Raw genomic sequence first — 12233 nt, forward strand, 5'->3', positions numbered from 1 at the left:
TCGTCAGCCAAGAAGCTGCAACTTACTAAGGAAAAAGCACACCAGCACTGTGTTTTATAAAAAATAATTGCTGCTTCCAGCCTTCATTTCTTGGTTCTTTACGTGCTCAGCTGGTACAGCAGTCCCATCCAGAGTCAAGCAGGGACAGAGTCTGAAGATGCAGCGATGCAACATGCACTCAAGGCTTTTGTGTTGCCATGCAGATTTACCTAGGGGCTTGACAAAACTTTTAAAAGGACAGCAAACAGAATACACAACCTGAGCAAAGAAATCCCATTCATGATCTTAAATAATATATTGGACAGGACTAAATTAGAATAATGTTCAAGACTTGCTTTAGACCTGAAGACACTGCTTTGATTTTATCGCAGCTCAGTAAAGTGCCTTCGTTCTGTGCTGTTGTGAGTCCTACCTCAACGCTGAGACTAGCTCCATCTGGACAACTATGTGTTGATTTTTACCAGCAAACAGCACACTATGACACAACACCTCTCCAATAAAGCAATACAAGGTGTTATGGATAAAAACAACCACATATAGACAGAGATAGCTATTGGTTTGCAATTAGAAATCCACCTTAAACACACCTCGTTGCACTCAAATGTAACAAAATGGAGAGTGTAGCTGAATACAATGAGAAGACTGAGCCACTGATGTAGCAGCAAAAAAATGGGGCTTTACAAACATGCAGTGAGAGGTCAGAGAGCTTGTGATGAGGGTAGAGGGAACACATGGTCTAGACGTGGCCTACTTTCACTCTCACCTCTATCATACAGGACAAAAAAAATGACTCCCATTTAGACAGCTGAAACAACACCCGTTCAACTGTGTGTTCATCAAGAGAGGTTGCTTGAACAGGGAACAATTCTGGAAGAACACTCTTGAAGAGTGTGTGTATTTATGTAATTATTACTGTGCCTGTCTGTGTGTCATACATACACAGTACACATACAGCTGTCTACCTTCCATTTCTAATGCTCTCTTATGCAAAATCACTACAGCCTGGCTACCTTGGCTTGTCTGCTATTCAACTGTGACCTAGAGATGTGAGGAGTCTTGAAATGCCCAGCCATCACCAATGCTGCGATACTGCATCAGAGGAAGAGGCCTGGGGCAAGTCATTTCCAAAACCCGACCCTAGGCAACAGTGACTACCCACTGGGCACACACTGTTGAATCAACATTGTCTTGACGTAATTTGTCAACATTTTGTGACGTGGAATCAACAAGGAAAATACACTGGATTTGAAAAAAAGTCACCAAGCAGCTGTTTTCATCTAATTTCATCCAGCTTTGTAAACATTCAAATTTGGGTAAAAGTTCAACATAAATATATTGATATAACAACCTTAGTCAGGTTAAGTCAATCTAATTTCAACATAATCATCAGAACTATGTATATGTTGAAATTGCAATGAAAATTCCATGTATAAAAGTACAAATTTTTGTTGATCCTATATTCAATGTACACTGAGTGTACAAAAAATTAGGAACACTTCCTAATATTGAGTTGCACTCCCTTTTGCCCTCAAAACAGCCTCAATTAGATGAGACATGGACTCCACAAGGTGTCGAAAGCATTCCACAGGGATGCTGGCCCATGTTGACTCCAATGCTTCCCACAGTTGTATCAAGTTGGCTTGATGTTGTTTTGGTGGTGGACCATTTTTGATACACATGGGAAACTGTTGATCGTGAAAAACCCAGCAGCATTACAGTTCTTGACACACTCAAACTGGTGCGCCTGGCACCTACTACCATACCCCGTTCAAAGGCACTTAAATATTTTGTCTTGCCCATTCACCCTCTGAATGGCACACATTCACAATCCATGTCTAAATTATCTCAAGGCTTTAAAATTATTCTTTAACCTGTCTCCTCCCCTTCAACTACACTGATTGAAGTGGATTTAACAAGTGACATCAATAAGGGATCACAGATTTCCCCTGGATTCACTAGGTCAGTCTATGTTCTTAATGTTTTGTACACTCAGTGTATATTGGGGTCGTTGAAATGATGTTGAATTTCATATTGATTAGACATATTTCATTTGACCTTGTTTCAATGTTGATAGTAAAATGGTATACTATATATACACAAAAGTATGTGGACACCCCTTCAAATGAGTGGATTCGGCTATTTCAGCCACACCCATTGCTGACAGGTGTATAAAATCGACATAGACAAACATTGGTAGTAGAGTGGCCTGTACTGAAGAGCACAGTGACTTTAAACATGGCACCATCATAGGATGCCACCTTTCAAACAAGTCAGGTCATCAAATTTGTGCCCTGCTAGAGCTACCCCAGTCAACTGTAAGTGCAGTTATTGTAAAGTGGAAATGTCTAGGAGCAACAACAGCTCATCTGTGAAGTGGTAGGCCACACAAGCTCACAGAATGGGATCGCTGAGTGCTGAAGTGAGTGGCGCGTAAAAACCGTCTGTCCTTGTATGCAACACTCACTACCGAGTTCCAAACTGCCTCTGGAAGCAACGTCAGCACAATAACTGTTCGTTGGAAGCTTCATGAAATGGGTCTCCATGGCCTGACAGCCATAATTGGACTCTGGAGCAGTGGAAACGTTGTCTGGAATGATGATTCACGCTTCACCATCTGGCAGTCCGACGGACAAATCTGAATTTGGCGGATGCCAGGAGAACGCTACCTGTGCGAATGCATAGTGCTAACTGTAAAGTTTGGTGGAGGAATAATGGTCTGGGGTTGTTTTTCATGGTTCGGGCTAGGCCCCTTAGTTCCAGGGAAGGGAAATCTTAATGCTACAGCATACAATGACATTGTAGACAATTCTGTGCTTCCAACTTTGTGGCAACAGTTTAGGGAAGGCACTTTCCTGTTTCAGCATGGTAATGCTCCCGTATTACCATGGATACATACAGAAATGGTTTGATGAGACTTCCAAAGATCCAATCAACCATGGATGAATGATAGTATACCTAGCTACACGCTGAAATGATGGTGCCCTTTGTTGAGCAAATCAGATGTCAATGTAGCCTACATAAACCCAACCTCACTCAGAATTTACTTTCACATACAGCTTGGATATTTTTTATTCACCCAGTCAGATAAACACTCCAAACAGCCTACCCGACGTTCTGAGGTGTCTGCATGGTCCTAAAGCACACCGTTGCCTCATTTGTATAACATTCCAATGATAACACTGGGGGGGACAAAAATGCAATTTCAGAATGTGGGGGGGATATGTGCCCCTGTCCCCAGTGAAAGTTGTGCCCCTGGGCAGTGTAGTTCTTTCATGCCTAAAGAGTCTGTCATTGAAACCAGAATCCTAAGGTCGGGATTTTGAGACTATGGGGATAGGGGGATGGCAGCGGCTTCAATCAAACTACAGGGATATATAATGTTGAGCACTCCCTTTCTCATCCCACAAATATAGAGGAAATATCCATAATTCATTGGAGTAAAACTTAAGGCCATGCATTAAGACAGATACAGTACTTTTCCCATCTATGTTTTAAGGACTTCCTCTTCCCTGGTTTTGACACAGAATTTTCTGAAGATGATGATAGTGAAGGCTGTAATGGCCCACCTGTGCATTGTAGATGTCAAAGGAAGGAGGCCATCCTGCTCCAGAGGCAACTCTGAATTTGTTAAACAGTTTAGGGAAGAGATCAGAGTGTAATGAAAACAGGTCCCCAGGGGAATCTCAACACACAGTGGGAATAGGAGATGCGCAAAAGTGTGCGGGTGAAAGAAGTGAGCGAGAGAGAGAGAGAGAGAGAGAGAGAGAGAGAGAGAGAGAGAGAGAGAGAGAGAGAGAGAGAGAGAGAGAGAGAGAGAGAGAGAGAGAGAGAGAGAGAGAGAGAGAGAGAGAGAGAGAGAGAGAGAGAGAGAGAGAGAGAGAGAGAGAGAGAGAGAGAGAGAGAGAGAGAGAGAGAGAGAGAGAGAGAGAGAGAGAGAGAGAGAGAGAGAGAGAGAGAGAGCGAGAGCGAGAGCGAGAGAGAGAGGGTGACCTAGTTACGCCTTTCACTGCTTCCTGATTCCAGTCTAGGTGTCCTGGAATCCTGGGTGTCTTTGGCAGGCTAGCAGCCTGGGAGAAAGGGCAGAGGAAGAATTAAATGAGGAACATGCTCTCTGGACCTCCACTGGCATGGCAAGTCAGGTGTATTATTCCCTAGCCCAGTGGTTCCCAAACTGGGGGTCGCGACCCCATGTGGATATGAAAATGTGGTCTCAGGAGAATTTCCAAAGTCCTGAAAAAATACAAATATATATACAAAAATATACATATTATAATATCGTCATTGTATCTCAAAATCCTTGGAATGTGGTTAACCTTAAAAAGCGAAATTAAAAATTTTCACATCTAAAATTCAACCAGAGAGCGTCCTTAGATCATGTGAAAAGGTCACACTTGACCGTTGCATTTGAATCCTTTATGAATGTGTCTCCATCTGCCATATGGACACATTGTATGATACACGGAGAGCAACTGAGGGCAAAAGAGCTGAACACAGAACTAGATACTGCAGCAGGTAACTTAGGTTGTAAACAACATCCGCTGTGTGCACACTTGTTCAGAAAAATATGTGGAGATATGGGATCAGAGCATTTTTTAAATTGAACCTTTATTTAACTAGGCAAGACACATTCTTACTTACAATGACAGCCTACCCCAGACGACACTGGCCAATTGTGCGCCACCCTATGGGACTCCCAATCACGGCCGGATGTGATGCAGCCTGGATATGAACCAGATACTGCAGTGATGCCTCTTGCACTGGGATGCATTGTCTTAGACCACTGCGCCACTCAGGAGCCCATGACAGCATGACAATGTTCTATTTCACACTTGGTGGTTATCGATGGGGAGTGTTGGAAAGATTTTTCGCATTGAGAGAGGAACTGTTGTCATTCACAATGGATGTAAAAAGAAAAGAAGACTTGGTTGACTTTCTGTGTAAGAAAATGTGCCGCCTTGCCTATATAACAGACATATGGTAAACTGAATGAACTGAACCCAAGCAGGCAGGGCTACAAAAACATTCTACAGATGGTATCCGAATCAGTGGATTCAGATCAGAGGAAAGAATTCTTATTGGAGTCTTCCAAAAGCAAACCATGCCCCCCCTTCCATCGGCTGTGCATGTTTCTAACAGAAACAGCATCAGTAAGGGTCCCACACAAGTGATGACTGCTCACCTACAATGCTTGGAATAGCACTTTGGGACCTACTTTTCAATCCATTTGACTGTGATTCTGGCTCAGAAGACATGCCGGAAAGTGAAATTGAACAGCTGACCGAGCTGTCATGTGACCGAATGATGCAGCCAACGCATTCACGGGTCACACCGGAGGTGTTTTGGTTTCTGACTCAAAGCGAATAATACCCTGCCATCTCCATCTGAGCATTAATGCGGCGTTCAAAATAACTGGGAACTCGGAAATCTTGGAATTCCGACTTCAGTGCGTTCAAGACAATAGGGGAACTCTGAATAAAACTAGCTCCGACTGGGAAAAATCGTTTTGAATGGTCATCCAACTCGGAATTCCAACTCGTGAACTCGGGCCTCTTTCTAGAGCTCCGAATTTCTGACCTGAAGATCACTGCCTGACCTTATGATATGACCTCACATTTTTCAGAGTTCCCAGTTGTCTTGAAAGCACCATAAAACTCATGCTACCCTTTGCCAGCTCATAGCTGTGTGAAGCTGGATTCAGTGCTCCCGTCTGCATTAAAACCAAATATCGATCCAGGTGAGATGTGACAGCAGAGATGAATTGGCACTGTCGACCACGCTCCCTAACTTTCAGAAGTTCCGACGCGACATGCATCAAGCACACCCATCTCATTAATGGTGGTGAGATATATTATGTCAAGTAATTTGAGACTGACTGTCATAGCCCCACATTAAAAGTATGTGATGGTGGATGGTGAGTTAAGAAGAGAATCAGAAATACTATTAGAATGTTTTTCAATTGACTGCAATAGCCTCAAATAAACAAGTCAACATTGGCTGTTAATTACATCATTGTTTTCACATGGTTGGGATCATTTTCAGATATCAAAATAGGGTCGTGGGCCAAAAGGTTTTGGGAACCCCTGCCCTAGCCACATCATCACCAGTTCTTTTTGAACTGCTATTTTTGGTGAATGTCAGGAAACAAATCGCATCTGTGAAAGAGCTGTTCATTTGTCTCCCTGACTGTCACACAATTACTACTGCTTTAGACAAGAACTATCTGCAGATAAATTAGAAAAACATTCTCTGAAGATTGTAATTCCTCACTGCATGACTTTTTGGTCAACACATTCTGCAGTGCATTAAAAAAAATCTTACATTTTTGGCAGGCCATTCAATAATTTGGGCAGTTAACATGTACACTGAACAAAAATATAAACGCGACATGCTACAAAGATTTTCCTGAGTTACAGTGAATTTAAGGAAACGAGTCAATTGAAATATATTTATTAGGCCCTGATGTATGGATTTCACATGATATGCATCTATCTGTGGTCACAGATACATTTAAAAAAGGTAGGGGCTTGGATCAGAAAACGTGTCAGTATCTGGTGTGATCAACATTTTCCTCATGCAGCGCGACACATCTCCTTCGCATAGAGTTGATCAGGCTGTTGATTGTGGCCCGTGGAATGTTGTCCCAATCCTCTTCAATGTTTGTTTGAAGTTGCTGGATATTGGCCGGAACTGGAACACGCTGTCAATCCAGAGCATCCCAAACCTGATCAATGGGTGACATGTTTGATGAGTATGCAGGCCATGGAAGAACTGGGACATTTTCAGCTTCCAGGAATTGAGGTGATGGCTGCAGATGAATGGCACGACAATGGGCCATGATCTCGACATGATCTCGACAATGATCACGACAATGATAACGTCACGGTATCTCTGTGCATTTTAATTGGCATTAATAAAATGCAATTGTGTTCGTTACCCATAGCTTATGCCTACCCATACCATAACACCACCTCCACCATGGGGCACTCTGTTCACAACATTGACATCAGCAAACCTCTCACCCACACGACACCATACACACTGTCTGCCATCTGTCCGGTACGGTTGAAACCAAGATTAATCCGTGAAGAACACACTTCTCCAGCGTGAGTGGCCATCAAAGATGAGCATTTGCCCACTGAAGTCGGTAACGACACCGAACTGCAGTCAGGTCGAGAGAGAACAAAAGAAGTAGTCAGCCAGTACTCCAGTCCAGACTGCCAGAGCAGAGAATAGGCAGATACTTTCTGCTTCATCACTCCTCACCCCCATGACTTCAGCTCAGTCTCAAGGCATTAGCAAGAATACAAGGGCTGTTAATATGGCCTGTTTACAAGATGGGCCTTCTGATATCACTCTCACTCTCCTGGAGCTCTGAGATTCTATCTCCTATCATCAACTCTAGAGGGAAAAGGTTCTACAGCTGCACCATCGAGAGCATCACTGCCTGGTATGGCAACTGCTAGGCCTCCAACTGCAAGGCACTACAGGGGGTAGTAAGTGTGGCCCAGTTCATCACTGGCTTCCTGCCATCCAGGAACTCTATACCAGGTGGTGTCAGAGGAAGGCCCTAAAAACTGTCAATGACTCCAGCCATCCTAGTCATAGACTGTTCTCTCTGCTACCGCACGCCAAGCGGTACCGGAGCACCAAGTCTTGGTCCAAGAGGCTTTAAAACAGCTTCTACCCTAAAAGCCATAAGACTACTGAACATCTAATCAAATGGCTACCCAGACTACTTGCATTGTCCCAACCCCCCTATTTTGCACTGCTGCTACTCTCTGCTATTATCTATGCATAAGTCACTTTAATAACTCTACCCACATTGATATATTACCTCAATTACCTCGACTAACCAGTGCCCCCACACATTGACTCTGTACCGGTACCCCCTGTATATAGCCTCGCTATTGTTATTTTATAATTGCTCTTTAATTTGTCTTTTGTTTGTATATTTGTTACTTTTATTTCTTCGTTTTTTAGGTATTTTTCTTAAAACTGCATTGTTGTTAAGGGCTTGTAAGTGAGCATTTCACTGTAAGGTCTACCTACACCTGTTGTACTCGGCGCATGTGACAAATACAATTTGATTTGATTTGAAATATATCTCCAACAGAGATGCATGCAACCAAAAGGGAAAAAGCAAAATAACAGAAACAAAGACTGCAGCTTTAACATTTAATTGCATCATACCGGTCTCCCTAAAAATCTGATTCATTTTTCCTTCTTCAAGATCTGTTGAATGTCTCAATATGTTAAAAATAGTAGGAGCCCTCTGGGGATTCCCTCAGTCCAGGAGATAGCGCTCTCCACTAACTTCTGAGGAACGATGATCCACAGATGAATACACACACAAACACACTGTAATTGGTTCTGATCGACCCTCTCCCCTACCTTTATTTCAGGCTGAATATAAAACGAAGGATACATTAAAGCAAGACTAGCAGCAAACAAAATAAAAATAAACAAACACCTTACTCCTTCCTATCTTCCCTTACAGGAAATCAATCTCACTTTGATTTATACAGGAAATGTATCTCACTTTACTTTCTACAAAACATTATTATTATAATTATATGTCTACATATAGTAGTGAACTATATACAGGCTCATAACAGTTTCAGTAAACAAATTGCTCTTGAGCAACAATAAAATCCAATCTGAGTAATAATAACATGGAACTCTTAAAACTGTTGACAGATTCAAATATAAAACCTGAAAACTTTTGATCACTTTTCAAACCCCTACTTCCAGCGCTGTCATGATAGTGAAAAATAACAATTCCACTAGTAGGCTAGATTATGTGTCTGTTGTAAACCATTTCCTATTTGCCATGTTTAGCCCATGTCAGCAACAAAACGCCGATGAGGTCATGTGTCTGGTGGATTATCATACAGATGTACAGTTACCTATAGGACATCCTCTATGTCAGCAACAAAACGCCGATGAGGTCATGTGTCTGGTGGATTATCATACAGATGTACAGTTACCTATAGGACATCCTCTATGTCAGCAACAAAACGCCGATGAGGTCATGTGTCTGGTGGATTATCATAAAGATGTACAGTTACCTATAGGACATCCTCTATGTCAGCAACAAAACGCTGATGAGGTCATGTGTCTGGTGGATTATCATACAGATGTACAGTTACCTATAGGACATCCTCTATGTCAGCAACAAAACGCCGATGAGGTCATGTGTCTGGTGGATTATCATACAGATGTACAGTTACCTATAGGACATCCTCTATGTCAGCAACAAAACGCCGATGAGGTCATGTGTCTGGTGGATTATCATACAGATGTACAGTTACGTATAGGACATCCTCTATGTCAGCAACAAAACGCCGATGAGGTCATGTGTCTGGTGGATTATCATACAGATGTACAGTTACCTATAGGACATCCTCTATGTCAGCAACAAAACGCCGATGAGGTCATGTGTCTGGTGGATTATCATACAGATGTACAGTTACGTATAGGACATCCTCTATGTCAGCAACAAAACGCTGATGAGGTCATGTGTCTGGTGGATTATCATACAGATGTACAGTTACGTATAGGACATCCTCTATGTCAGCAACAAAATGCCGATGAGGTCATGTGTCTGGTGAATTATCATACAGATGTACAGTTACCTATAGGACATCCTCTATGTCAGGGTTTCCCAAACTCCATCCTGAGGCCCCCCTGGGTGCACATTTCCCCCCTAGCACTACACAGCTGATTCAAATAATGAACTCATAATCAAGCTTTGATTCTTTGAATCAGCTGTGTAGTGCTAGGGGGAAAAACTAAAGTACACCCATGGAGGCCCCAGGACTGAGTTTGGGAAACCCTGCTCTCGGTGCACCAAGTCAGATGGCATAGACCAGAGTTCCCAACTGCCTGCAAGTGGTCCGCGGGTAGTTTCATTTGGCCCCAAAAATGTTCTGAGCAAAAAATAAACACAAATATTATCTGTATTATTGTTGGCCATAATAGACTAGAAAAACACAAGGAGCTCAGCTCCGAGTAATTTGTATTTAAGAAATCTGTTCCCAAGTACTCTCACGCATAACAGAGAGACACGTGATCGTATACAAACGTAAGCAAGGTTTGAAATTATTATGTTTTAGTCTAACATTATTTATGTTTGGGCTTCTTGCGGTCAATTTGCGGTCTACACAATTATTTGTAATTATGTTCCTGCGGCCCGACCATACGCGCAAGAGAACATCGGCCCACGTTGATGATCCCTGCACAGGCTACGGCAAAAAAATGTGTTAGCAAACAAGTTACACAGCGATATATTCAGATCATGCCTATTGTGGGTCCTGCGGGATGCGGGCACTTTCTGACGGGTCAGTGCAATCCAGAATTCTTGGGACATCCATACTCTAAAGCCTAACCTTATCCCTTACCTTAACCATTTTAAATGTTAACTTCAATGGAGGTATGGACCCTTGCGGTAGTAACATCCTGAAACACTGTGCGTGCTTTTCTATACGGAGACAATTGCAGCACTTGCCTTGCAATATGCTCTGCGGAGGGAAAACAGTTATTGGAAAAATATAGAGCACGTGACTGACCTGAATTGTGCATGTGTATTCCGTATCATCCAGGAGTCTGACGGTGCAGTCATATTCTCTATCCAGATTCCTGATGCTGCCACTCATTATTCGGCTCAACATCTTCTCACAGAATTGCTGGTCTGCGTCTAAGGACCAGAACAATAAACTAAACACAGCACAGAATGACTACATTTTTCGATCAACCAGACTATCGATCAAGATTCTACTGCCAAGACGCAGCATAGTCTATCCCATGAAGTTAACACAACACAGACACTGGCCACAGTGCGGAATCATTGAAATGACGCTCGCATCCAGATCCAGGAGCAAAACCGTGGCCGAACGATGGGTGACCATTCACCACTTGCAACCTGAGCTAGAGGGCGGTCCCTTAGAATAGACAGACGTCAATGAGAACCAACGAGAGCGATGTCCACAAAATGGGCAGAAGCCCTAAATAAGCAACACCAAAAATGAATATTTCATCCTTTAATTTTCTTAAGCCACCAATTGGCACTAGGAGGTCCAAAGGTGGTGTTTTCAGTCTCCCATGCATTCCATGTTTATGAATGTTTAGCGCCTCAAACGAATGAGGGGTAGCCCAACCAGACGCAAGATGGCGGTATTATTCATTTTAGGCTGCGTCGTTTATGACAAATGACTTAAAAGGAATAATACCACCATCTTGCGTCCGGGATAGCTATCCCTCATCCGAATTTATTTCCCAATTGTATGACTCAGTGGCCAGAGCAATCATGAAAATACATGTATCAACTAATTGGGGGGGGGGGTCATGTAGGTAGGGATAAAATGACTAGATAATAAACAGTGAGTAGCAGTAGCGTAAGGGGGGGGGGGGGGGGGGGGGGGGCCAATGCAAATAGTCTGAGTAGCTATTTAATTAACTGTTCAGCAGTCATAAGACTTGGGGGTAGAAGCTGTTAAGGAGTCTTTTGGACCTAGACTTGGCGCTGCGGTACCGCTTGCCGTGCGGTAGCAGAACAGTCTATGAGGCTGGTGTCTTTGACAAATATTTATGTGTAAGAACTTTGTGACGAATGCTGATGTAAAAAGGGCTTTATAAATACATCTGATTGATTTATTTGATTGATGGTTTTTCGCACAATTAGTCTCAGCACAACAATTATCGAATAGCGACTCTTCCACCCCCTAGCGGACATATAACACATTTCATATGAATGACTACAGCCGACTTCATAGGTTCGCTGTGTTCGGAAAATTGCTTCGCCAAGCAATGACTGAACGAGGATAACTTATAAAACATTTTGAAGCTTAAAAAAAAGAACAAGACAATCCAGAAAAAAATCTACCCTTTTGCCGTGACATTGTGTTCGCAATGCCGTGACCCGGATTCGAACCGGGGTTGCTGCGGCCACAACGCAGAGTACTAACCACTATACGATCACGGCGAGCTACCAGGGCTTGTATAAGTATTGGAGATATTAGGTTTATAACCCGGTATGCAGCGGCATAAATTGACGAAATTGTAGCTAGTGACCAAGCTAGATTACCTTTTCTTTATGAGGTAATGATAGTATTTTATGCATTTTATAGACCTTTAAAATGTCGAAAGCTATGTGTAGTAAACTATCCAGAGACAATTGAATCTGAAAATGTGGCACCATGTTTAAAAACTATTTGAATCTGTTTATTTAGCTATGT

General features: G+C 42.6%; 1 protein-coding gene and 1 non-coding gene across 4 annotated transcripts in view; both read right to left on the reverse strand.

The window, feature by feature from the left end:
• LOC124036434 (FERM domain-containing protein 5) overlaps window positions 1-10857 on the reverse strand; it is a 113453-nt gene extending 102596 nt beyond the window's left edge. For all 3 annotated transcript variants that reach the window (XM_046351032.1, XM_046351042.1, XM_046351023.1), the window contains exon 1: window positions 10569-10857. In XM_046351032.1, the coding sequence (XP_046206988.1) occupies window positions 10569-10670 (102 nt within the window). In that variant the 5' untranslated portion in view covers window positions 10671-10857. The remainder of the gene's footprint in view (window positions 1-10568) is intronic.
• Window positions 10858-11908: 1051 nt separating this feature from the next.
• trnah-gug lies at window positions 11909-11980 on the reverse strand. The gene has a single exon. It is a non-coding gene; the product is annotated as a tRNA-His (tRNA).
• Window positions 11981-12233: the final 253 nt, after the last annotated feature.

This window comes from Oncorhynchus gorbuscha, linkage group LG01 (genome assembly GCF_021184085.1).
Source record: "Oncorhynchus gorbuscha isolate QuinsamMale2020 ecotype Even-year linkage group LG01, OgorEven_v1.0, whole genome shotgun sequence".
Classification (NCBI taxonomy): domain Eukaryota; kingdom Metazoa; phylum Chordata; class Actinopteri; order Salmoniformes; family Salmonidae; genus Oncorhynchus; species Oncorhynchus gorbuscha.